The 24,009-nt window shown below is 54.7% G+C and overlaps 1 protein-coding gene across 1 annotated transcript in view; it reads right to left on the bottom strand.

The window, feature by feature from the left end:
* Window positions 1–23,962, bottom strand: part of MYO18B (myosin XVIIIB) — a 65,973-nt gene extending 42,011 nt beyond the window's left edge. Inside the window, exons 1-19 of the mRNA XM_071445796.1 lie at window positions 23,929–23,962; window positions 22,856–23,134; window positions 22,336–22,448; window positions 20,105–20,260; window positions 17,931–19,142; window positions 17,647–17,713; window positions 16,768–16,880; window positions 16,150–16,320; window positions 15,440–15,638; window positions 14,025–14,167; window positions 12,333–12,433; window positions 11,865–11,928; window positions 9,982–10,126; window positions 5,704–5,868; window positions 4,017–4,107; window positions 2,732–2,924; window positions 1,939–2,019; window positions 880–1,027; window positions 589–748 (exon numbers count right to left, since the gene is read on the bottom strand). Coding sequence (XP_071301897.1) covers window positions 589–748; window positions 880–1,027; window positions 1,939–2,019; window positions 2,732–2,924; window positions 4,017–4,107; window positions 5,704–5,868; window positions 9,982–10,126; window positions 11,865–11,928; window positions 12,333–12,433; window positions 14,025–14,167; window positions 15,440–15,638; window positions 16,150–16,320; window positions 16,768–16,880; window positions 17,647–17,713; window positions 17,931–19,142; window positions 20,105–20,260; window positions 22,336–22,448; window positions 22,856–23,134; window positions 23,929–23,962 — 3,635 coding nt within the window. The remainder of the gene's footprint in view (window positions 1–588; window positions 749–879; window positions 1,028–1,938; window positions 2,020–2,731; window positions 2,925–4,016; window positions 4,108–5,703; window positions 5,869–9,981; window positions 10,127–11,864; window positions 11,929–12,332; window positions 12,434–14,024; window positions 14,168–15,439; window positions 15,639–16,149; window positions 16,321–16,767; window positions 16,881–17,646; window positions 17,714–17,930; window positions 19,143–20,104; window positions 20,261–22,335; window positions 22,449–22,855; window positions 23,135–23,928) is intronic.
* Between the last annotated feature and the right edge of the window lie 47 nt (window positions 23,963–24,009).

The raw sequence follows: 24,009 nt of genomic DNA, 5'->3' as shown, positions 1-24,009 counted from the left end.
CCTGAGACCCCTGTGAACACGGTCACAGTGCTGCTCTGAGGTGTGCAATAGGGTGATGGGACACCTGCACCCTCTCCATCCTCCCTGGTTGGAGCATGGAGGTGTTCTCTGCTCTGTTAAAGCTTCCCTGGGTTGAAGCCCAAACCAAATGAGCCAGGAGCATGCAAGCAGAAGGTTAAAATCCCCCTGTGTGCACAGACACCTGCAGCACTTCAGCTCCCTTTCAATTCCAATTTCATTTGCAAGGCTGCTCAAAGCAGAGGGAAAAACCTGGGCAGCTGCTGGGGAAGCCTCACATTTCTGACTTGTGCAGAGACACCTTCCACTAGCCCAGGTTGCTTCAGGCCCTGTCCAACCTGGCCTTGGACACTTCCAGAGATGGAACAGGGCTTTACCACCCTCACAGCCAGGAAATTCTCCCCAGTATCCCACCAAAAGCTGCCTTCTGCAGTGGGAAACATTCCCCGCTGCTCACACAAGAGATGCCCCACTCCACCCTCTGTCTCCAGAGCTGGGGCAGGTTTGAACTCAGGGCAGGGGCACCCCCAACGCCCTCCCACGGGCACTGTGGCACCTCCTGGCACTTACACCGTGGAGTTCTGCAGCACCTGGATGGCATTCTGGGCCGACAGGTTGAACTTGGCCTTGCTGACCCAGCCCGTGAGGTCGTAGCGCACGGGGGCCGTGCCCAGCTGGTGGCAGATCTCGAAGTGCAGCGTCTGCTCACACCTGCGCAGGTGCCCCTCACCTGTGGCAGTGACAGCACCCCAGGACCAGCCCAGAAAAAAAACCCAGTGAGGGGTTGAATCATCCACATCTCCCCAAATTCCCAAACCCAGCGATGCCAGAGGCTGGGCAGCCGAGCCGAGCCCAACTCACCGTCCTGGTGGGGTGCCTTGGTGGCGAAGTAGGAGCAGAGGCGCTCGAAGGCAGTGCCATCCCCAGAGCCTGGCACCAGCACCTCCTCATCCAGGATCCACAGCAGCCCCCGGCGAGCGGCCCCGGCGCTGCCCTTGAGCACCTGCGGCTGCCCAGGGGTTGCAGTGTGATGGAAGAGCCTGTCTCAGCTATCCTGGCTCCTTCCCCAGGTGTGCCAATCACCTCTCCTTTCCCCCTCCCTGACCCCTGCTGAGTGCTGTCTGTCATTCCAGAAAGGGTGTCATTCAAAAGATGCCTCAGCCCTGGGGACATTGGGCCATCCAGGTGTCATTTGTCCCCTGAGACTCCCCCCCCCTTACCTGGTTGGTGAGATCCCTACCCCTTCCCTCCCCCTCTCCCCGGGGTTCAAAGGAACAGCAACCACGCGGTTTGGGGAGCTCTGTTGGAGCTGGTGCTGGATTCAGAGGCCTGTGGGCCAGGAATAAAGCTCTGGATCGAAACCTCCATCAGAACCGACTCCTTTCCTTCACCTCACCTCAAAGCTCCTCCATCAGAGGTAAACCTGAGCTCCTGCATGCCTGGATTTGTCTCCATGCACTCAGCTGCAGCATCCAGCTAGCCAAAGGTGTTTCTGGGGTGAAACCACCACAGCTGCCACCTTGGTCAAGCAGCAAGGGCCGGACGAGCCCAGGCACGTTCCATCCAGCTATATTGGTATTTAATTCCAATACTGAGGGACATGGGGGGTTCTGGGCTCCACCACAGCCTGCTCTGCTCCCCCACTCTGCTCCCACCACCCAGCTGTGCCCCCAACCCAGAGCAGACCCTCCCCAGCCTGATCCAGCTCTGCACATCACCCTCAGCAGTGTCCCATCACCCCAGGATGGAAGGGGGTGATGGAGCGCAGAGCTCAGTCAGGCAGGGTGTTCATAGTTTAAAAAGCAAAAAGTCCAAAGTGGATGCTGTGCCCCCCTCTCCCTGCAACACCTCAGGTTGCTCTGGGATGCTCCCACTCTGCCTCTGGAGCCCTCACTGCAGGATGCAGAGGGGACAGGGTACCTGGGAGCAGCTCAGGTCAATGATGGACAGCGTGGCCAGCGGAGAGCGCTCTGGAGGATCAAAAGACACCTCGACATTTTCCTGGAAAACATAATTTAAAAGCTTGTTTCAGTCAAAAGACTCCTCGACATTTTGCTGGAAAACATCATTTAAAGGCTTGTTTCAGTCAAAAGACACCTCGACATTTTCCTGGAAAACGTCATTTAAAAGCTTGTTTCAGTCGTGGGATGGCATCTGGAAGTCTTCACCACCAGGGAAGGGCACATCTATCCTTACTCAATGATGTCTGTGTTAAACCATAGGAATTCAGTTCTTTTCCCAGGGCTGAGGCATTATAGTAACTCCTTCAAGCCTATAATAAGTTCATCTCTGCCTGTAGGTTTCTCAGCAGCTTATTTCTGCAATAATTTATCATTTTCCTTTCTATCCTCAATTATTCATCACCTGAGGAAAAAGTCAGCTGCACCAACAGAAGGCACAAAGTCTCCTGAGCTGCAGCAAGCACATAATAGAATTCCAAAATGGTTTGGGTTGGGAAAAATCATCTCGTTCCAACCCCCCTGCCATGGCAGCTTCCACAAAGATGCCAAGAGAGCAGAAATAGCCAAGAGGATTCAGAATTGAGGCAGGGGGTGCAGAGAGAGGCTTCTGCTCCATGCAGAGCTCCCCCAGCCCTACTGCAGCCCTCCCAGCAAAGCCCCGGAATTATTCACTCACATCACAGTGCCCAGGGACTCCTGGGCACAAAGGCACTCCCGGGTGCTGGGATCTGCTCCCAAGCCCTGCTCCTCACCTCTCTGTACCTCTCCATCTCCCACAGGAAGGTTTTCTCATAGAAGAGCCCCTGCAGCCTCTCCTGGACGTAGTTGTGGCACAGCTCCTCGAAGGTGGCCGCTCGCTCGCGCCGCTGCTGCCGCGGGCTCTGGAAGCCAGGGGTGTCCACCACGGCAATGGAGCCCATGGAGAGGTGCTGGGAGGAGAAGGACCTGGGGAGAGCCACACACAGCACCAGGATTTACCCACAAGTGGCAGCAGAGGGGTGCCAGCTGAGCCCTCACAGTGCCGCAAGGGACACTGCAGTCCCAAGCGCCAGCGCTGTAGCCTCAGCTCTCTTCACAGAGAGCACAACTTCCCAAAGATTCTTTCTGGAGAAGCACTGAGAAGAAAAAAACCCAATTCTTATCTCTGTTCTGTACTCCTATTATTTTCACACATGCAAAATGCGTTAAGAAAATTATTTACCAAAAATAATTTAATTAATTAAGCACCAGTGAAAGTTCTTTTGTTTCCTTAGCCAATTGAGTCAAAGCTGTACCTAAGTGTCTGGAGACAATCATGAGATTTTCTTTAGTATGTATCTTTAGTATAGTATAGTATAGTTATAGTAGGTTTTTTTGAGCTAGGTCTTATAAGCTTTTGGAGGTCTATAATACACTCAAGATAGCTCAGCTACCTTTGGAGGCATAAAAATCAGCAGGATGGCTTCTGTTGTAGTGTTGAAAACAAAAAGGTTTAATGAAAGGCAAAATAACAGAGAAAAACCGAGCCAGGTGCAGGAGGTCCTTGCTCTTGGTAAAACACCTCACAAAAGCAATTAGTTTCTTTGTTCACTTCTTTTTCTAGTAAATTGCTCAGGTGGGGCTTTTTGGCTTTTGTCTAATTAGTTATTTTTAAGTTTGAAGTGAAATCCCCTAGGCCTATCAGGTGGCTTTTTTACCTAATCAAGGAGAGAGGGAAACTTCTGGGCTTCTTTCCTTTTTGAGGGACAAAGGACAGTTTTGTCACTCCACTAACAGGGGGCACACTCCTATATAGTATCTCTTTGGTATAATTATTAATATAATATAGTATAGTTTTAATAAAGCAATTGTTCAGCCTTCTGAATCAATATCAAGTGCCAATCAAATTCAAATGCCAATCATCCCCTGCGTCAGGGTCGCCCTCCATTCTACAATACCAGCGCCACTCCCACATAAGGATTTTCACACAACTGCCTGTTTTTCCAGCAGGAATCAGCCACCTGCTCCATGCCCCTGGGGAAGGGGCTGCCACCCCCAGCCCCAGCAGCTCTTTGGTACCTGTTGATGAGCGAGACCACAGCAGCAAAGAGCTCCTCGTAGAGCCCTGAGGCCATTCCCTCCACACACTCCACTCCCGTCATCTTCGGCCCTGGCACAGCGAAGGGAAGAGCAGGAAACACGTTTATTTCCAGCCAGGTTCAGAGCTGAGGTGGGGTCTGGGATTCCCTGGGTTGTGGTGCAGGAGAGCCCACACAGCTCCACAGCACATCCCCTGGCCTGCCTTCAGTTCTCATGGATTTAAGGAATGCAACTTTTGCCATGCCAAAGGTCTCCTCCCTCAGGTTCTGGCTTTTATCAGGATAACCTGCAGGGCCCAGCTGGAATTCTGCTGCTGCCATGGAATCATCAAGGTTGGGAAAGACCTCCGAGATCATCAAGCCCAACCTTTAAGGAGCGTGGGAAGGCTGACCTGAAATCCAGGCAAAATCTCACCCTCCCACCTCACACATGCTGGGTCTGCCTCCATGAATCAGAGCCATACAATAATTTAAGGTTTCTGGTGGCTCAGCAGCACAATCCCTGATCCAGATCTCCTTGCAGGACACAGGGGCTCGGAGCACAACACCAGCTAATTTGTGGAGCTTGGGGATTACCCCCATTTTTCTAGGCAGAGATCTCACAGCATTTGAGCCACATCACTTATCTGAATTCATCTCATTTCACCTGTCCCTAAGGAGGGTCAGGCAGGGGCAGCTGGAGAGCTGAGGGCAGTGATGTGACACAGCACAGTTAATGATTTTATTAATTTTAAGACCTACCTGGGCCTCTCAGCCTGAGAAAAACAGGACAATTTGCCTCACCATTCCCACTCCCCCAGAAACAAGGGGAAAGGTGATATGAGAAACATATATGTACATGAAAATTCAGAATTTTGGAAGCATGTAATGTACTTAGGTGGGGGGAAGACAACAGAAATATATATATTAAAAAAATACATATAATATATAAAAATATCTATCTAATATATAGATATTAGATATTATTGTATATATATTACATAGTATATAGTATATAATATATTTTATATTATATTTATAATATATTATATATAGAGAGAGAAATATATAATAATATATAACTTATTTAACAAATATGCAAATTGCAGTTTCTAACAGGAATATAACTTGCTAGGTAGAGGCAACTTGTAACAGAACACGTAAGAATTTAGTCTCTAGGTAAAGGCCATAAAGATAACTCAGTAAAGCAAAACTCAGGCACTGTTGAAGCCCATAAAGCAAAACCTTTCACTGAAGGAGCCAGCAAGAACCAGGCTCCTGGTTTTGGCCTGAGTGAAAGCCAAACCTCCACTGTGCCTGCCCAGAAAAAAAACTCAAGCAGTGAACATTAATGAAGATGATGTTACTTCATCGAGGAAGATGATGTTACTTCACCAAAAACACCCACCCAGGACTACCATGAGGTATGGCACCACCAAAAACTCTGGGTGGTGAATGGGCAGGCAGGGAGGTGCGAGCTTGGGGGCTCAATGTGTGTTTAAACCCAAAACCCATCTCACCTGTCTCAGAAATTTTGGTGGAAACACCCCTCCCCCCCCCCCCCCCATGGTCCCAGCTGGAATAAACCACACCCACGCACCCCAGCTGCAATAAACCACACCCTCTTTACAATTTATAATTGTAAACTCCCAATTCCGCAGATCAAGGGGATGGGGCTGTGGCGGTACCTGGTGGGCTCTCCTCTGCCTGGGGCCGGCCCCGCGCTGTCACCTGCGCCAGGATGTGCCTCAGGTGATGCTTGAAGACGGCGCTGCCGAGCTCCTCCACGTCGCAGCCCAGCACCTCGGCAGCGCGGCTGGCGCTCTCGAACCTCAGGAACTGCTTCCTGCCCACTGGGGAGGGGCACGGGGGGGCTCAGCATCACCAAAACGCCCCCTCGTGCACCCCCAGAATCAAAATGGCCCAAAGGCAAGTCGGGTCCCAAGAGAACCACAGGACATCAGAGTTTCAGCAGGGCAAAACAGCAGATGTGCTGGTGGGAGCTGATGGGATTAGGAAGCAATCCCTGGAAATCCGGGATCACCTTTCAGGGTCCCAGCAGTGTTTGCTGTCCCTACAGGCGGGAGCAGCAGTTCCTCCCCTCGAGCAGACATGGCTCGCAGCCGGTGATAACGATCCCAGCTTAATGATTTAAATCAATAGGGAAGTAATCCGCAGGATTAATCCTTTTACAAATCCAGAGCAGAAAGGTGCTGTGGAGGAAGCCGGGCAGCACAGCTCAGAAGCACAGAGGGATGAGCAAAAATGGGAGCAGCCAAAATCACCCAGAGACCTAAGGGTGGCACTTGTGGGTGCTGGATGAGGAGCCTGGGGGGCTCTCAGCTAAAATGGGCCCTTAAAACACAGCTGGAGGCTGGTGGCAGGGAGAAGGTGTGGGATGGAGAGTGAGGGGTGGCCACACCCTGGGAAGCTCCATGAGGAACCCTCTCCTGGCTGAGGGGATGCACAAAGCAGGGCTGGGGGTGCTTGATTAATCAACCCCCTTCTCCCTGCCCCTTTGATCCTTCCCCAGTATTTCATTGCTGACTGAAGGACTCCAACATCAAGGCCTGTGCTGGAGCAGGCAGGGGAATTGCCTCAACACTCCAGGCTTTGATTTATTCTGTTTCCACTTGTTCTTGTCTGAGCTGGCTGGACGGATGCTGATTCCTGTCAGACACAAAAGCTCTGCCTGACGGGGAGTTGGAAGGGCTGGGGGGGCTGCACAGACCTGGCTGGGATCCCACACTGACCATTCCAGCATCCCACACTGCTCCAGCATCCCAAAATACCCATTCCTGCATCCCACACTGCTCCAGCATCCCAAAATACCCATTCCTGCATCCCACACTGCTCCAGCACCCCACATTGCCCACTCCAGCATCCCGCACTGCTCCAGCATCCCCCACTGCCCATTCCAGCACCCTACACTGCTCCAGCATCCCAAAATACCCATTTCTGCATCCCACACTGCCCACTCCAGCATCCCTGGGACAAACAAGAGGGTCCACTCAGCTCTGGCATCCCCAGGCACCATTTTAGCCTCCATGAGCTATAACCAGCAGCTCCACATGGCTCTCCTGAGTGTGATGTGACCACGGAAAACCCGCTGACTTTAACACCTGAAGGGAATTACTTTGGCCCAGGCAATATTTAAGAGAAGCAGAAAGAAATCACAGGGTCAGCACTCACTGGGACAGCTCAGCCTCTCTTGCCCCAGCCCATTCCCAAACTGCTCAATGCCCAATTTCCTGGGTTCCCAGGCCATGATGCCACAGGGGTGGATCTGTGCAGGGCCACAGCAGCTCAAGCACTCACCCTGGGCTGTTGCTGGTGGTCTCACTGACCCCAAATTTCCCCCCTGGCTGCCTGAGTGCTCCTGTCCCTCCTGCTGCCCCTGACCTCTGCAGGGCTTGGGGCAGCTCAGTGTCCCCCACCTGAGCAGCAGGTTCCAACCCTCCTGCCCTGTGGTTTTCCTGCATCCAGAGGAGTTCTGGAGGGTGGATTTGCAGCAGCCTCGCTGTGCCAGGGGGTTTGGAGTGACTCCTGACACAGCTGTGGCAGCACCAGGAGGGCTGGAATGGCAGCCACCTCCATTACAGGTGTGTGCTGGGGAGCCCACAGGGAGCTGGGAGCCACAAAGCTTTATTCTGATATTCTGATATTCTGATAATGTCAGGCAGCAAAAGGACAGCGTGAGAGCGAGCTGAACGCCGCCCCCGCTGCGCCCCAAGCCTCCCTTCTGCTTACAGGGACAGCAAATAAATTAAACCAGGGGATTTTCTGCAGCCCACAAAGGGACTGGAGCACTCAGGTGAATGGTGCCCGGGGTGCCCTGCTGGCCTCCAGCTGCCAGGCTGCTCTCCTAATAAAAGAGCTGCTCTAATACATTTCAAAGGCAGCTGGGAGGGAGCAGAAGGAGCTTTTGAATTTCAGCCTTTTCTTCTCGGTGTTTTTGTAGCTGCAAATGCATTTTCAACCCCCAGCCAGGGAGAGGTGGTGCTGTTCCCTCCTGGTTCATTCCTGCACAAATGGAATGGGTGAGGAGAGAAGGGAAAAAGGTGCCTTTAGCCCACACTGGGGCCCATTTAACACATGCCAGGGCAGGGGATGGGGATGAAGGAGGTGCCTGGCTGAGCTCCTGAATGCCCTGGAAAAGCAGTGCTGAGGCTCCCTTTGGTGAGATTTCAAGGAGAGGATTTGGAATACACAACATCAAAGGGCATGAAAGGGGAAGGGAAGAGATGGCTATCGGGAAACAGGTTTAACCACATTAAAAGTGTCGTCGCCCCCACTGAGACTTTTGCTCCACCCGGCTTTGATCCATTTTTTATCCGTATTTCCTTTCATTTCTCCCCTTTTGTTGACACACGGTGGGGGAATCGATACCAGAGTGAGCGACACTGAGACATGATCTGCTTGTTAATCCCACACCTGAGAGTGCTCAGAGCTGCAGCCCTGCCCGGGTCTGCTGCTCCCATTCCTGCTCCTGCTCTGAGAATGGAGCAGCATTTGTTGGGCACAGCACTCCAATCCCTCCCAGGCTGATTTACTGAGGACAGAATGTGCAGGAAGTCTGAGCAAAGCAAAGCTCCCCATGACCATCCCTCCACCTGCCCGTGAGCTGGGCACTCCCAAAATGAGACACATCTCCAAAATCTGCTCTCCTGAAAACCCACAAGGCTGAAAGACTTTCAAATTTTTTGGCCAAAAGCCTTCTGACACTCATGATGCATAGGGTCATCTATAAAAGCTGGAAGGGCATTAAGGTAGATGGAAATGAGGAAAGAGAACACCAGAAAGAAGGAGAAAAGAGAACTCACTGTAAGTCATGACAGCATCTATCCTCTTAGAATAATTAATAAATGATTAATGGCATAAATTACCATAAGATGTGTTATGACATGTTGCAGAGACATTTATAAATGTCTGTGCCTTAGTTTATGGCAGCCTTTATGCAGCCCTCATAAATTGAAGGGTGTAGATCAATGTGGCTGCCTCTGAAATGGGTTAGAGCACGTCCTAAAATCATTTGTAAGGGATAAGGCAATTTCTGCCCATCCGTATTAACAAAGTCTCTATAAATACAACCTTCATCCAGACTCAGCCCATTATAATTCAGTTACTGTGGTAGACACTCAAGAGATGATGAAATTAGTGCTACCTGAAGCTGTCCCTTCATGGTGTCATTGGGGACAATGTGCCAACAAAGGAGTCACCCACCCCAGTCCTTCCCAAGGAGCCGGCATGAGGTGACACCCTGCCACCATCACATTTTCTGAAAAATCCTCTTTGCCCAGGATTTCTTCTCCCGGGAAGCTGAAAAGCCTCAGAGAAAAAGGAAAACAATATCACCTCATTTGCTTCTCCTGTGTTTTGCTGCTTTGGAATGTGGGAAAAGGAAAACAATATCATGTCACTGGCTTCTCCTGTGTTTTGCTGCTTTGGAATGTGGTTGGAGATTGTTTATCCAACATGTGAACTGTTTTGACTTAATGACCAATCACAGCCAGGCTGTGTCAGGACTCTGGAGAGAGAGTCACGAGATTCTTTATCATCTTTTAGGCTTCTGTAAGTATCCTTTCTCTATTCTTTAGTATAGCTTTAGTATGGCATTCTTTTATAAAATATAATAACATAAAATAACAAATTACCCTTCTAAGAACATGGAGTCAGATTTATCATTTCCCCCCTTCATCTGGGGACCCCGAAAATACCACAACACCCAGCAGCCCCTTCCCTGTCCCCATGTGGCAAGCACAGAGCTGCTCCAGAAGCAGGGAGGACACCAGCATCCCCCTTCCCACCATGCAAGAAGAGCGAGGAAGAACTTGGAGCCACCAAAAAGCAGAGCAGCCTGGGGATGAGCATCATCACCAAGCACTGATCCCTGGCAGGACACACTCCCTCCCCTCTCCAAGCACAGGCACAAGGTGTGAGGGAAGCAGAGGCAGGACTGCCCTCACCTTTGCAGGCTCCAGCAGCTCCCAGGTGGTAGATTCCAGCCAGGACACGCCACACGGCCGCCTGCTCCTCCGCGGTGATGCCCAGCGTGCCCATGGCAGCCCGGAGCTGGGAGAAGGCCACCAGGGCTCTCTGCTTGTCCTCAGGCTGCAGGGGGACAGGGACAGGGGTGTCACTGCCTCTGCTGGGCACCGTGCCCGGCAGAAGGCAGAGGGAAACCATCAGGACGCCTCAGAAAATTCGGAGCAAGCGGTGAAGCCACCGGCAGGTGTCACAGACATATTTTCTGAAAAATCTCTTTGCCAGGATCTTTTCTCCTGAGAAGCTGGGAAGCTTCAGCTTCTCCATGTTTTGCCACTTTGGAATGTGATTTGGAGAATTGTTTACCCAGCATGTGAACTGTTTCTGCTTGATGACCAATCACAGCCAGCTGTGTCCGGACTCTGGTCACAAGAGTTTATTATTCATTCCTTTTCTTTTCTAGCCTTCTGATCTCTCTTTTCTCTTGCTTTATAGTATAGTTAATTTTAGTATAGTATAGTTTTAGTATATCTTTATGATATGATATATTATATGATATGATATAATTATATTACATATAATAAAATAATATAATAATTCTATAAATAATATAATATAATCATTCTATATATAATATAATATAATATAATATAATATAATATAATATAATATAATATAATATAATATAATATAATATAATATAATATAATATAATATAATATAATATATCAGCCTTCTGAGACTGATATATGGAGTCAAGATTCTCATCTCTTCCCTCATCCTGGGGACCCTCAAACACCACCACAGGTAGGTTGCTCAGGTGCCTGGTGTTAGGAGCAAGCTGGGTGCATCACCTTGTCACACAAGGACATGAAATTCCCACTCCATGAGTGTCTACAGAGCAGCAGCTGGGGATGGATGTTTTATTTCATGGAATCATCCAGTGCTTTGGGTTGGAAGGGACCTTAAAGCTCATCCCCTTCCAAGCCATGGCAGAGACACCTTCCAGAGCCCAGCCCTGTCCCCTCACTCCTGCCCAGAGCTGAGCAGCTCCTGGCCACCAGCAGGACCTCAGCTGCCACCTCCCACCAGGGACACCCCTCCTGCAGCCCCTGAGCTGGGGCTGCTCCGTGGGGCCAGGAGCCACCAGCTCCAGCAGGCAGCATCCCACCTTGGCAGGGACCAGGGAGAACTCCGGGCTGGCAAATCCCCAGAAATCAGAGCTGTGAAAGGAGGGTAAAACCCCATCTCTGAGCCCAGGTCTGCTGCATCAGCAGGGTGAGGGGCTTGCTGTGCCCTCCCCCGAGCTGCTGCTCCAGCAGCCAGTTCCTTTGGCTGCCAAAGTGGAGCAGGAGCTCCCTAATGAAGATGGAATATTGGATTCATCAGTAGATGATGTAACTGCAAATTGCTGCGATTCATCCCAGCACTTTGGCTCGTGGACAATCTGCTGGGGCTCTGCAGACAGCTCAGACTAATGAGGGGCTGGAGGTGGGAGTCAGCTCTGGAGCTTTAACCCCTAAAATTCACATTCTGGGCTGCCCAAAGGATGCTCTTGCCCCTGGGAGTTGCTGCTGCAGGGGACCATCAGGGTAGGTGACCCTGGAGCAGCAGGATCTGGTCCCAGGTGGCTGTGGCATCCCAGGGAGGGCAGCCCCAGCCCAGCAGAGGGGTGCTGGGGGGGGCTGTTTGTTTGGGGAGACCCTTCCTCACATCCCAACATCCCCTCCCTCCCCCCCAGGCTCCCAGTCTGGTGGCATCATCATGAGACACCCAGGAACCAGGGAATCCAAGTCATCCTCCAGCTGGTGGTGACAAGGGGGGTGCCCTGCACCATCCCACCTCAGCATTTCCCTCTCCCTACCTTTGTGAAGGGTTTGATCCCAAAGGAATTGCTCTCAGCCACCTGGTGCAGGTGCAGCATCGTCCTGGGAGTAGTCACACAAAAAAAATGAGAGTCAAAATCCCTCCTTGGCTGCCCTCAGCACCCCCAGCCACCATCTGAGGAACCTGGATGGGACAGGCCACCACAGCACTGCCCCACACAGGGACATCAGCTGGAGCCTTCTCTTGGCAACACAGCCTGGTGGGAGCCAGAAGTAAGAGGGAAAGGGATCTCTGTCTCATTTATCACCCCAATTTCAGCTTTAGTGGAGGTGCACCAGGAAATGCCCTCATTTCATAGAAAATCTCTCCGCATGCAGAAAGATCCCATTCATGCAATTACTCTCACAATCCCTTATCAGGGGAGTCTCAAAACCCCACTGATGGAGGGAATTTGGGTATAAAGGATGAGGAATATCCCTGGGCAGCCCAGGGCTGTCACACCCACCTCTCTGCCACATCCAGCCCTGCCAGCAGCAGTGGGAAGATGTTGAAGCTGCTCTCTCCTTCGGGCTGCTGGGCAACGCGGGCCCTCTCCAGCAGCAAGGTCTGGGGAGGGAAAAGGGGACAGGGAGATGGGAAGGGGACAGGGAGATTGGGGAGATGCTCCTGGCAGCTGCCAAGAGGGGCTGGACTTCTCCTTGCAGGGACTCAGCTGGTGTCAGAACCCAGGACATCCCTCTGGGTGTCCAGAGTTGCCAGGACCCCTGCCAGGGGGCTCAGAGACCCTGGCACACAGCCCAGAACACCTGTGGGTTTGATGATGACCCATGGAGCAAATTACCAACCTTGTATGAAGAACCTGAAAGCCACAGAAGTTTAAGTAGTGTAATAATAAAATTATCACTGGGTGAAAAAGTAGATTTTGGGGTTTTTAGAGTAGGGGTTTTGGGGACAAGGTGGAGGGACGTGGGTGTGTCCAGCCTTTCTTCTTCTTCTTCTTCTTCTTGGCCTCCATCTTCTGCTGTGATGGTGGCACTTACAGATTGGTTTAGAGCAGAAGCTCACTGTCTAACATAGGTAATAGGTATTGGAAAGTAATTGTAAACATTGTGTACGTAGTTTTTAGTATAAAGACATAACCCCACCCCAGGGGCAGGCAGAGTGCCTGGAACTGTCCTGCTGGATGGACCTCGGCAGGGCAGGAGAAAGAATTTTTATAGATAAGAAACAATAAACAATTCTGAGACCCAAAACTGAAGAACTCCGACTCATTCTTCGAACGTGCGGGCGAAACAGAGACTTTCACGTGTCTTGGGGCTGCAATAAACTGCAACCTTCGGTTTGGGGGCTGCTCCTCCCACCCAGGGCTGTGCAAGCAAGAGCTGAACCATGATCCAGGCATCAAGGAGCAACCTCAGTGCACGAAAGCAGCACCCACGGTCCCTCTGAGCTCCCAGAGGCCTGGGCAGTGCCATGGCCCCAGCAAAGATGCTGCAGGGCTGAGATAAGCCATTGCCTGGGCTCCAGACAAGCCCAGACCAGCTCCAGCCTTGCCAAAGGTGTTCAGTGCCAGCACTGGAGGCAGCATTGAGTGTGCAGAGCTGGGGGTCCCCACCCCAGACTGTCCCACGGCCACACCAGGGTGGTTCTGGTGGTTCTAATGGGGACATTGCTGCACAAGGACGGCTCCCCCAGGCCACCAGCTCCCCATGGGTGCCCAGGGCAGAGCAGGGCCAGCAGTGAAAGCCCTGGTGCTCCCCAGGAGCAGACAAGGCTCCAGCCCCCTCCTCCCTCAGACAAGGCTCAGGGGCATGGGCAGCTCTGATTAAAGAGCCTTTGATGAGAGCCCTGACATGATAAAAGCCCTCTGAGGCTCAGCTCCAGGCAGCCGCGAGGTGCTGCTATTGAAACGCTGAATTATACATTTCCTCATCAACAGCTCATCCCAGCACAGCCCCCAGCTCCCTGCCACGGACAGGGACAGGCTGGGGGACCCTGCCACGCTGCTGACAGAGATTCTGCTCCTTTGGGGCCATTTGGGCACCTCTGGTTTAGGGAGAGCAAGGAGCAGAGCAAGGAGCAGAGCAAGGAGCAAAGCATCATCCCTTGTGCCCAGCCAAGTGCAGCTTGGGCATCCCCACCCCAAGGGCCCCCATTTCCAGCCAGAGCCCTCCCATCTGAGCACTGTGACAGGTACCTGGAGGTGAGCAGCAGTGACCTGGCCAGTGGCACTGAAATCCAGCGACAGGACCATGGAGAAGCGCGTGGAGCTGCTGCTGTGCCTGGTGGTCACCGACCCAAAGGCTCCCAGCACTGTGAACATGGCCTGGATCTTCTCCACTGCAAAACCACCAGCAGAGCCCCCCTGAGCCACCCTGCAGCTCTGGAGGATGGGTCTCCTCCTGCCTCACCTCTGCTGGGCTCTGTCCCAGCCCTGGGGAACTGCCCGGCTGTGGGGTCAGCATCCTACACCAGGCATCCACTGGTGGGAAGGGGATGTGCCCGCCTGCCCAGCCTGTTCCAGGCCGTCCCTCAGCCCTTTGCAAGAGCACGGTGTACCCGAGAGAGATGAGAAATCCAACCCTGCCCTCCGAAGGCGCTGCCTGCTGAGCAGCGTCACCTGTAACCCGAGCAGGTGTGAAATGTGAAAGCGCTGCCCCGACTGCCCCGAGCACCACTCCAGTGATTCCCTCCTGCTGCTCACAAATCTGCTGAGTCTGCCACGGAGACAGTGGCACTCGAGGCCACACCAGGGAGCACAAATCCAGGTTTTTGTGTGGCTGTGTGCCCCCAGCCTGCACAGGCTCTGTTTTATACTGCTGCCTCTGCCCAGCACCGAGCATCCCTGCCCATACCTGACACCCTGCCTGTGGGAACCCAGAACATCCCTCTGGCTGTCCAGGATGGCCAGGACCCCTGCCAGGGGGCTCAGAAGCCCTGGCACGGGGCTCCTGTGGGTTTGATTATGACCCGAGGAGCAAATTACCAACCTTATGTGAAGATCAGCAAGCCACAACAGTTTAGGTAGAAAAATAGTGAAGTTATCACGGGGTGGAAAAGTAGATTTTGGGGTTTTTGGTATGGGGGTTCAGGAGGCAAGATGGAGGGAACTGGGTGTGTCCAGCCTTTCTCCTTCTTCTTCTTCTTGGCCTCCATCTTCTGCTGTGATGTTGGCACTTACAGATTGGTTTAGAGTAGAAGCTCACTGTCTAACATAGGTGATAGGTACTGGGAAGTTATGGTAAATATTGTATATGTAGTTTTTAGTATAAAGATATAACACCGCCCTGGGGGCAGGCAGAGTGCCTGGAACTGTCCTGCTGGATGGACCTCAGCAGGGCAGGAGAAAGAATTTTATAGATAAGAAACAATAAACAACCTTGAGACCAAGAAATGAAGAGCCCTGACTCCTTCTTCAAGCACTGGGCTGGGAAAAGAGACTTTTGAACTTTTCTCGGGGTCTCTCTCATAAGCCAGAGATCCCAAGACCTGCCCACACCTGAGCTCCTGCCCATACCTGAGGCCTTGCCCATACCTGAGCCCCTGCCCATACCTGACACCTTGCCCATACCTGAGCCCCTGCCCTGCCCATACCTGACACCTTGTCCATACCTGAGACCCTGCCATCCAGGCTGCCCGCCGTGCCCACCAGGTACTCCAGGGCTCTCTGGCAGCACTGGGTCCTGCCAGCCCCGCTGTGCCCCAGGGGGACGATGGCCTGGTCCTGCCTCTGCAGCAGCAGGTTCCTGTAGGCTCTGTGTGCCAGCGAGCAGATGTGGGGGGGGAGGTTGTCCCGCTTCCCCCTGGGAATCTGTGGGCAGGGAGAGGGTGACAGAGCACATCCCAAACAGGCTTCTCACTGAGGAAATCCCAAACTCAGGCGATGGCTCCTCCCCAGGGTGCAGAACCTCCTGAGTCTGAGTCCTCACAGCTCCCCCAGCCCCAAGACCAAGCACTCCCAGAGCATTCCTGGCCATCAGGACCTTCAGAGCATCCCCCTCCCAAAACATCCCTGCTCCCCAGATGTCCCCAGAGCATCCCCAGTCCCAAATGTCCCCAGAGCATCCTCGGTCCCAAATGTCCCCAGAGCATTCCCGGTCCCAAATGTCCCCAGAGCATCCTCGGTCCCAAATGTCCCCAGAGCATCCCAAACGTCCTCAGAGCATCCCTGGTCCTGCTTGTCCCCAGAGCATCCCCGACTGTCCCCGCACTGTGACGGTCCCACGGTGCCACCTGCCGGCCCCGCCGCGCCCGGCGCCCTCCGCCACTGTCCCCAGGAGGGTTGGTGGCCGCTTCCCGCTGTCCCCGGTCCCTTCTCTCACCTTGGCGGCGCTGTCGGCGGTGCCGGTGGCGATGGCCACCAGGCTGGGCCCCGCGTAGGTGCAGGGCAGGCGGGCTCGGAAGCGCTGCCGCAGCGTGTTCATCACGCTGCACTCGTTGAGGCTGATGAGGGCAGCCAGATCCTCAGCCTGGTCCAGGCTGGGGGGGTTGGTCTGGGAAACAGAGACAGAGACCCCTCGAGCTCTGCTGTCATGGCAGGGCTGCGCCAAACCTGCTGGCACCACGACACCTTGGGCTGCAGAAGCATCTTTGTGCCCTGGCACTGTCCCTGCACCCCCAGCCCGGGGAAGGGGCTCACCTGTCATTACAGGACACGAAACAACACGAGTGCACACCCTGTTGCTTTTAAGGTGAAGAAAAGGGGAGTTTACATTTTGATTCTAACATTTATAGTTTCCTAAAAGAGACAGTGGATTGGAGGGTGAGAGTGTCACCTCTCCAACGACACTGGGCAAACTAACAGTCTACCAAATTTCCCTTCTTCTATAAAAGAACGTAAAACAGTAAGTTATTTACAGAAAGCGTGTGAGAAAGCTTGCTACAAGAATGTAAACATCAGAAGGCTTAGGAAAATGTTAAAAAATCAGGGGAACACTCACCCTCTGCACGCTGTCCTCGTCCACCTCGGTGACAGTGCCATCCTCGTCCCGGCGCACCCTCACCCTCCCTGCCGGCAGCTCCGGTGTCCCCACGTCTGGTTTCAGCTGTGTGGCTGAAGGAGAGGCTGGTGAGTGCCCCTGGGGTGGGGCAGCCCGGGCAGAGCTGGCTCTGGTGAGTGCCAGGGGCCAAACCCAACCCCGACCCAAACCGAGGAAATTCCTTTGGCTGCCCAGGGGGCTCAGAGACCCTGGCACAGAGCCCCAGACCCCTGTGCCTTTGATTTAGCCCTTGGAAAAAACAATTACCAACCTTTATGTGAAGAATTACAAGTCGAAAGAGTTTAAGTAGAATAATAGTTAGTTTGTCACGGGGTGAAAAATAGATTTTTGAGGTTTTTAGAATGGGGGCTCAGGGTCCCAAGATGGAGGAATTTGGGAGTGCCTTGTCCTTTTTCCTTCTCCTTCCTAGCCTCCATCTTCTGGGTGATGTTGGCACTTTTAGATTGGTTTGGAGTAGAAGCTCACTGTCTAACATAGGTGATAGGTATTGGGAAGTTATGGTAAATAATGTACACAGTGTTTTTAGTATAAAAAGATAACACCAGTGTGCCTCAACCTGACCTGCCAGACAGACCTCGGTGGGTCAGAAAAAGAATGCAATAGATAACAGAAAAAATAAACAACCTTGAGAACGAGAACAAAAGAATCCTGACTCCTTCTTCGACAGCCAGGCAGGGAAAAAGAGACTTGTACATAAAGAGACTTGTACCTATCTCAGAGTCACTGTGAGCAGCAGAGATTCTGAGACTGGGGCACAGCACCCGGAGCCAGCTCTGCCCCTGACACATCTGACCCAGGGAGGGAGGGAGGGAGAGTTACCGAGTGTGAACCCGTCCTGCTGCATCAGCCACACCTTCTCTGCTTCGTACCAAGCGTCCCTCGGGGCCTGGGGGGAGGAGAGAGGGGAGTTGGGCAGGAGCAGGGGGAAAACTGAGCTGAACAAACTGCCTTTGTCCCACGGACAGGGGCATTTCCACACTCCTGCCCATCCAGGCTTGGGGCTCCCTTCCCACCAGGCCCAGCCCCATGGGAAAGGGAGGAACTGCATGAAAGCAGAGAACTGCACCAGTGCCCCAAAACCCAGATAACACCCAGCACATTACCTGGTCCTTGTCTGTGCTCTCGCCTGATGCCTCTTCCTCCTGCTCCTTTTCCACGCTCTTGCTCATCTCTTGGCTCCTTCCCGATGTTTCTTCAGCCTGGTCCTTGTCTGTGCTCTTGCCAATCCCTTTGCTCTCTTTCAGCATCTCTTTACCCTTCCCCAGCTCTTCCTTCACCTTCCCCACCTCTTTTCCCACATCTGTGGACTTCTCTTGGATTCCTCCCGGCTCCCCCTTGAGACCCTCTGACTTGTTTGTGGCTTTTTCAGGCTTTTTGATCTCCCTCGGCTCCTTCTTGCCACCTCCAACATCTTTCTTCATCTTCTCTGGCTCTTTCCTGGCTGACCACAGCTCCCTCTGGGCTTTCACCTTGGCTGGGGGCTCCTCGTGCCTCAGGGGTGTCCCCTTCTCCTTCTTGGTGCTCTCAAGGGTTGTCCCCTTCTCCTTGGTGCTCTCAGGGATTGTCCCCTTCTCCTTCTTGGTGCTCTCAAGGATTGTCCCCTTCTCCTTATTGGTGCTCTCAAGGATTGTCCCCTTCTCCTTATTGGTGCTCTCAGGGATTGTCCCCTTCTCCTTATTGGTGCTCTCAAGGGTTGTCCCCTTCTCCTTTTTGGTGCTCTCAAGGGTTGTCCCCTTCTCCTTTTTGGTGCTCTCAGGGATTGTCCCCTTGAGTGTGTCCCCTTCCTTCACTGGGACTTTGCTGCCTCGCTGGGGGCCCTGGCTGGGTGCAGGGGCTGGAGCTGGGGGGCTGCCCCCCAAGAAGGAGTCCTTGGCGCTCTTCCTGGGCCAAGATAGCTTTCCCACCTTGGGAGCCCCCGGGTGAGGGGTCTCTGCTGGTTTGGGGGTGGTCTCTGCTGGTTTGGAAGAAGCCTCTGCCGTTTTGGGGGATGTTTCTGGCTTTGAGGATGTCTCTGCTGGTTTGCAGGGAATCTCTGCTCTTTTTGGGGGTGTCTCCGCCGATTTGGGGGCAGGCGCTGCTGTTTTGGGGGATGTTTCTGCCTTTTTGGGAGGAGTCTCTGCTGGTTTGGGGGCAGGCACTGCTGGGCCAGGTGCAGGGGCTGGGGTTTTGCTGGGCACAGTCCCCAACACAGGGGGCAGCTCCTTGTCTGGGGGGGCTGTGACCCCCTTGCCCCCCTGCCCCTCTGCCTTCAGCCCGTTCCGCAGCGGGCCCTGGCTGGCTGCCGCTCCTCGGCTGTCTCCGTCCTTCCCCGTGGGCTGCCAGGAAAGGAGAGGAGCCTGCTGTGACACCTGGGGGTGCTGCAGCGTGATGTCATGGTTTGCCTCAGTTTCCCCAGTCCTTCCCCAGGTGTGCCAATCACCTCTCCTTTCCCCCTCCCTGACCCCTGCTGAGTGCTGTCTGTCAGCCCTGGCATTCCAGAAGGGCATCGAGTGATTGGCAGAGCTCAAAAGATGCCTTCCATCCCTGGGGACATTGGGCCATCCAGGTGCCATTTGTCCCCTGAGACTCCCCCCCCCTTTACCTGGTTGGTGAGATCCCTACCCCTTCCCTGCCCCTCTCCCCGGGGTTCAAAGGAACAGCAACCACGCGGTTTGGGGAGCTCTGTTGGAGCTGGTGCTGCATTCAGAGGCCTGTGGGCCAGGAATAAAGCTCTGGATCCAAACCTCCATCAGAACCGACTCCTTTCCTTCATCCTCACCTTAAAGCTTCTCCATCAGAGGTAAACCTGAGCTCCTGCATGCCAGCTGCAGCATCCAGCTAGCCAAAGGTGTTCCTGGGGACACCCAGCTCCCCTGTGCTATGTGAGGTCCTGTCACAGACACATCTTTTATGAAAAATCCTTTCCTTCGGATTTTTTCCTCCTGAGAAGCTGAAAGGCCTCAGGAACAAAATGCAAACAATAGTTATCTGCTGCTGTGCAATGCAACAGGTGCATCTGTGATTGGTCTCATAGAGTTGTTTCTAATTAATGGCCAATCACAGTCAGCTGGCTCAGACTCTCTGTCCGATACAGAAGATTTTGTTATCATTTCCTTCTTTTTCTATTCTTAGCTAGCCTTCTGATGAAATCCTTTCTTCTATTCTTTTAGTATAGTTTTAATGTAAGATATATCATAAAATAATAAATTAAGCCTTCTGAAACATGGAGTCAGATCCTCGTCTCTCCCCTCACCCTAAGACCCCTGTGAACACAGTCACAAGGTCCCTCAGTGCTCACCTCCTCCTTGGTGCCCACCCTGCTCTCCTTCCTCCTCCGTGCCTCCTTGGCCTCCTGCTCTGTCTCCCGCACCAGCTGCTTGATGAAGCCCCCGGGGATGACCGACAGGAGCAGGGGGGGAGCAGACGGGGGTGGCCCCCGGTCCTCGTCACGAATCTGGGGTGGGGAGCACAGGGGGGTCACAGGGCAGGCACGGGGACAGGAGCCAGCACAGACTGTTAGTGGCAGCAGGGCTGGGCACAGCGTCCTGCCCAGGCTGAGAACAGCAACCTGCCCAAGCTGGGCACAGGGTCCTGCCCAGGCTGAGCACAGCGTCCTGCCCAGGCTGGGCACAGCACCCTGCCCAAGCTGAGCACAGCGTCCTGCCCAAGCTGAGCACAGCACCCTGCCCAGGATGAGCACAGCACCCTGCCCAAGCTGAGCACAGCACCCTGCCCAAGCTGAGCACAGCACCCTGCCCAGGATGAGCACAGCACCCTGCCCAAGCTGAGCACAGCGTCCTGCCCAAGCTGAGCACAGCACCCTGCCCAGGCTGAGCACAGCACCCTGCCCAGGATGAGCACAGCACCCTGCCCAGGCTGGGCACAGGGTCCTGCCCAGGATGAGCACAGCACCCTGCCCAGGATGAGCACAGCGTCCTGCCCAGGCTGGGCACAGCGTCCTGCCCAGGCTCCTCCTGAGGGCACCAGGCTGGGTCAGGGATGCTGTGGGAGCAGAAGCACCGAGAGGAAAAGGCCAGAGAGAAGCGCCCAGATTGGTGCAGCTCCCATGGGCTGGTGCAGCTGGAGCCCGCTGCCAGCTCTGCTCTGTGCCAGCAGCCCTGGTGTGGCCACCAGAGGAACCATCCTGGCTGCAACCAGGCAAGAAGCAGCTCCAGCATCACCACAGCCACATGCAGGTCTCAGGGCAAAACCAGCATTCATTTCAAAACCCCACTTCCCACAGCTTTTCCAGCAGCAGCACCAGCATCAAACCCTGCCTGCCAGGCTCACGAAAATCACTCAGGCAGGCGGAAATTACTCAAACCAAAACACTCAGGCTGTGAGGGAGCTCAGAGCCAGGGGACCGGGCACAGCACAAGGGAGCTGTGGGGATGTGACCCCGGGGCTGCTGCAGTGACACCCCCAGCGCTGAGCTCCCAGGCAGCCCAAAAACAGCAGCAGTGCCAGGACTGAGACTTTCCTTCTGCTCCCAGAGCGCGAGGCGCGAGGAGATGGCCATGGTGGCGGCGAGGACGGACGGTGCTGTGCAGAGACACGTGGGGACACACAGGGCAGAGAGAGAGCACAGAGTTAGCCAGGGGCTGGCCCCAGAGCTGTGCCAGGCTGGCAGCACCCTGACCAATTGAATAGTGGATTTGTCTTTAGAAACCAGCTGTGGGTCTGCTGGTAGATAAAACCAGCACTGGGAGGGAAAAGAAACAACAGGAAGGATTCCATTGATTGATGAATTGAAAAGGATATTTGCTTTTACAAATAAACTTTAGGTTTGTTGCTAAATGAAACCAGGCATTGAAAGATTAAAGAAACAGTGGGGAAGAAAAACTCCTAAATTCCATAAGAATTAAAAGGGAGGGTTACACATTAGAGGGAAATCTTTGGTGTCAAGCATTCTGGGAAGTCTGAACCTCTCAAGTACCTCAGCCAGTGGGGAAAGAGAGAAGGGAAATGTGGCCAGGAAATTGGGATAAAAAGGAGGCTGCGTCCTCCAAAAATCTGAGAGATCCCAGGGGAATGCCCCATGGCCTCTCCCTTTATTTGAATAAAGTCAAAGGACTCCTCTGTCTCCTTTTTGGACATAAACCTCTGGCGTTTGTGGATTAATTTTCCTAACACCGGGCATTGCCCACCTGAGCCCGCAGCACCAACTGGAGCCCGGCAGGGGACAGGGAGGCCACCAGGGCAGCGTGGGGAGGTGGTGGCACGGAGGGTTGGTGGCACGGGGGTGATCGAAGCTGGGACCCCACAGCCCCAGGCTCGGTGGCCGCAGGAGCCCATCCGTGCCCCCCTCGGGGCCGGGCGCGGTTTCACCTGTCGGGATCATTCATGCACCGAGCGCGTCGGGGCTCGTCGGGCCCGGCCGTGCCTCCCCGGCAGCCGCATCTCCTTGTACAGTAAAGGGCAGGAGCGGCCAGGAGCGGGCTGGGAATGTCACTGCCTTCCCGGGCGGCCGCCCCACGTGCTCTCCGGGACCGCCGCTGCCCCCGCGCTGTCCCCAAGCCGGGCTCGAACTGGCCCCGATGGCACCGCAGAGCCCGGAGGGGGCGAGCGGCGCGGCATTGCCACCCCCAGCCCGGCCGGAGAGGGACCCTCCTCGGGGAAACCGAGGCACGGAGGGGACGTGCCTGGGCCAAGCACCCAGGGTGGCACCAGAGTGGCACCAGAGTGGCACCAGCACCGCGCTGCCCCCGCTCAGGACACAGCCCCAGGCGGGCCGAGGGTGTTCGGATCGGTCCTAACTCGGGACCCGCTCCTGCTGCCACCCTGGTGTGTGCCACGAGGCCACCGAGGGATCCCCAGCCACCGCCCTGCCCAGGGCAGGAGCAGCGTCCCCGTCCCCATCCCCGCTCCCATCGCTGCCCTGCCGCGTTTCTTTCCCCGGCACAGCCCCACCACCCCCGGAGCCGGGGCTGCCGCTCTCGCCATCCATTCCCAACTAAAAACACGGACTACAGCCCATTCCCAACTAAAAATAGCCCTCCTGGCCGAGGGGACCCCGACCCCCACCCCGGGGCCCTCCAGGTGCCGGTACCTGGCGGGGGCGGTGGGCGCTGCTGTCCCACACCGGCACCGGGATCCCGGCGAGCCGAGAGCGGCGGCGGCGGCAGCGCCGAGAGGGTCAGCGGCCGCCTCCCCCCGCCCCCGCCGCGGTGGCAGCTGAGGTGACACATGTCACTGCTAAAAATACCCGCGGCGGTGGCACCGGGGCCTCGGCTGGGGAGAGGCGGTGGCACCGCGGGGCCCTCCTGCTCCTTGGCTTCCACAGCGGCTGGCACACGCGTGTCACCCGTGCCCTCCTTGGTGCACACCTCTGCGCCCCAAAGAAATGGGGGAAACGCTGTGGTTGGGTGTGAGCCCCCCCAGGACACTCTGGTGCTACCCAAGGGGGACAGCCTGGGGCTGCGAGCCCAGCACGGGCTCCCCAGTGCACCCCAGTTCCCCCAGCAGCCCCAGCCCTGAGATGGGGCTGAGCTGGAGGAGGACCTGGGAGCAGAGCTCAAAATAGCCCCTGGCACCAGCACCAGCATGGTCAGCACCCGGCCAGGGCAGGTGGGAGGGGAGCAGCACAGTGGACACGTGGTGACCACATGGGGAAAAGGGTGACCCCCTCCAGGGCACAGCAGGACCTGTGTCCCACATGTCCCAGCTGCCAACAGCCAGTCAGGGGCCATGTCACCTGCTCAGGACAAGTCCAGCTGCACAGGGGCAATGTCCCCACCTCGGCCACTCAGCATCTGACCCAAAAGCTCCACGGATACACCCAAGGCACTGGCACCCACTGCCAGAATGGCTCTGGTAGTAAGAAAGGAAACAGGATTGTCAGTCTGGAGCGCCCTGGCAGGAGGCTGAGGTTGGGTGAGCATCTCACCAACCCCAATCCCAGCTGGGAACAGCATGAGGATGTGGTTTCCATGACCCTTCCCAGGTGGCACTGCAGGGACGAGGGAGCCTGGCCACTGCTGATGGAAGGCCACCCTTGGTCACTTGTCACACACCTCCCAGTCCTGGCACAGCCAGCACTGTCTCACCTGCAGGACACAGCTGATGTGTCCCTCAGAAAAACCAGGACAAACAGCACGCACAGGGCTGGGGGAAGGGACTTACCTGTGCATGGGGCAGTGGGGTCCATCCAGTACATCCCAGTACATCCCAGTTCAGCCTCGCGGAGGGCGCGGGAAGGGACGG

This window comes from Agelaius tricolor, unplaced genomic scaffold (genome assembly GCF_023055355.1).
Source record: "Agelaius tricolor isolate 1412-34295 unplaced genomic scaffold, bAgeTri1.0.p SCAF_20, whole genome shotgun sequence".
Classification (NCBI taxonomy): domain Eukaryota; kingdom Metazoa; phylum Chordata; class Aves; order Passeriformes; family Icteridae; genus Agelaius; species Agelaius tricolor.
The sequence above is the reverse complement of the archived record's forward strand: the minus strand, read 5'-3'. Positions and strand labels throughout refer to the sequence as shown.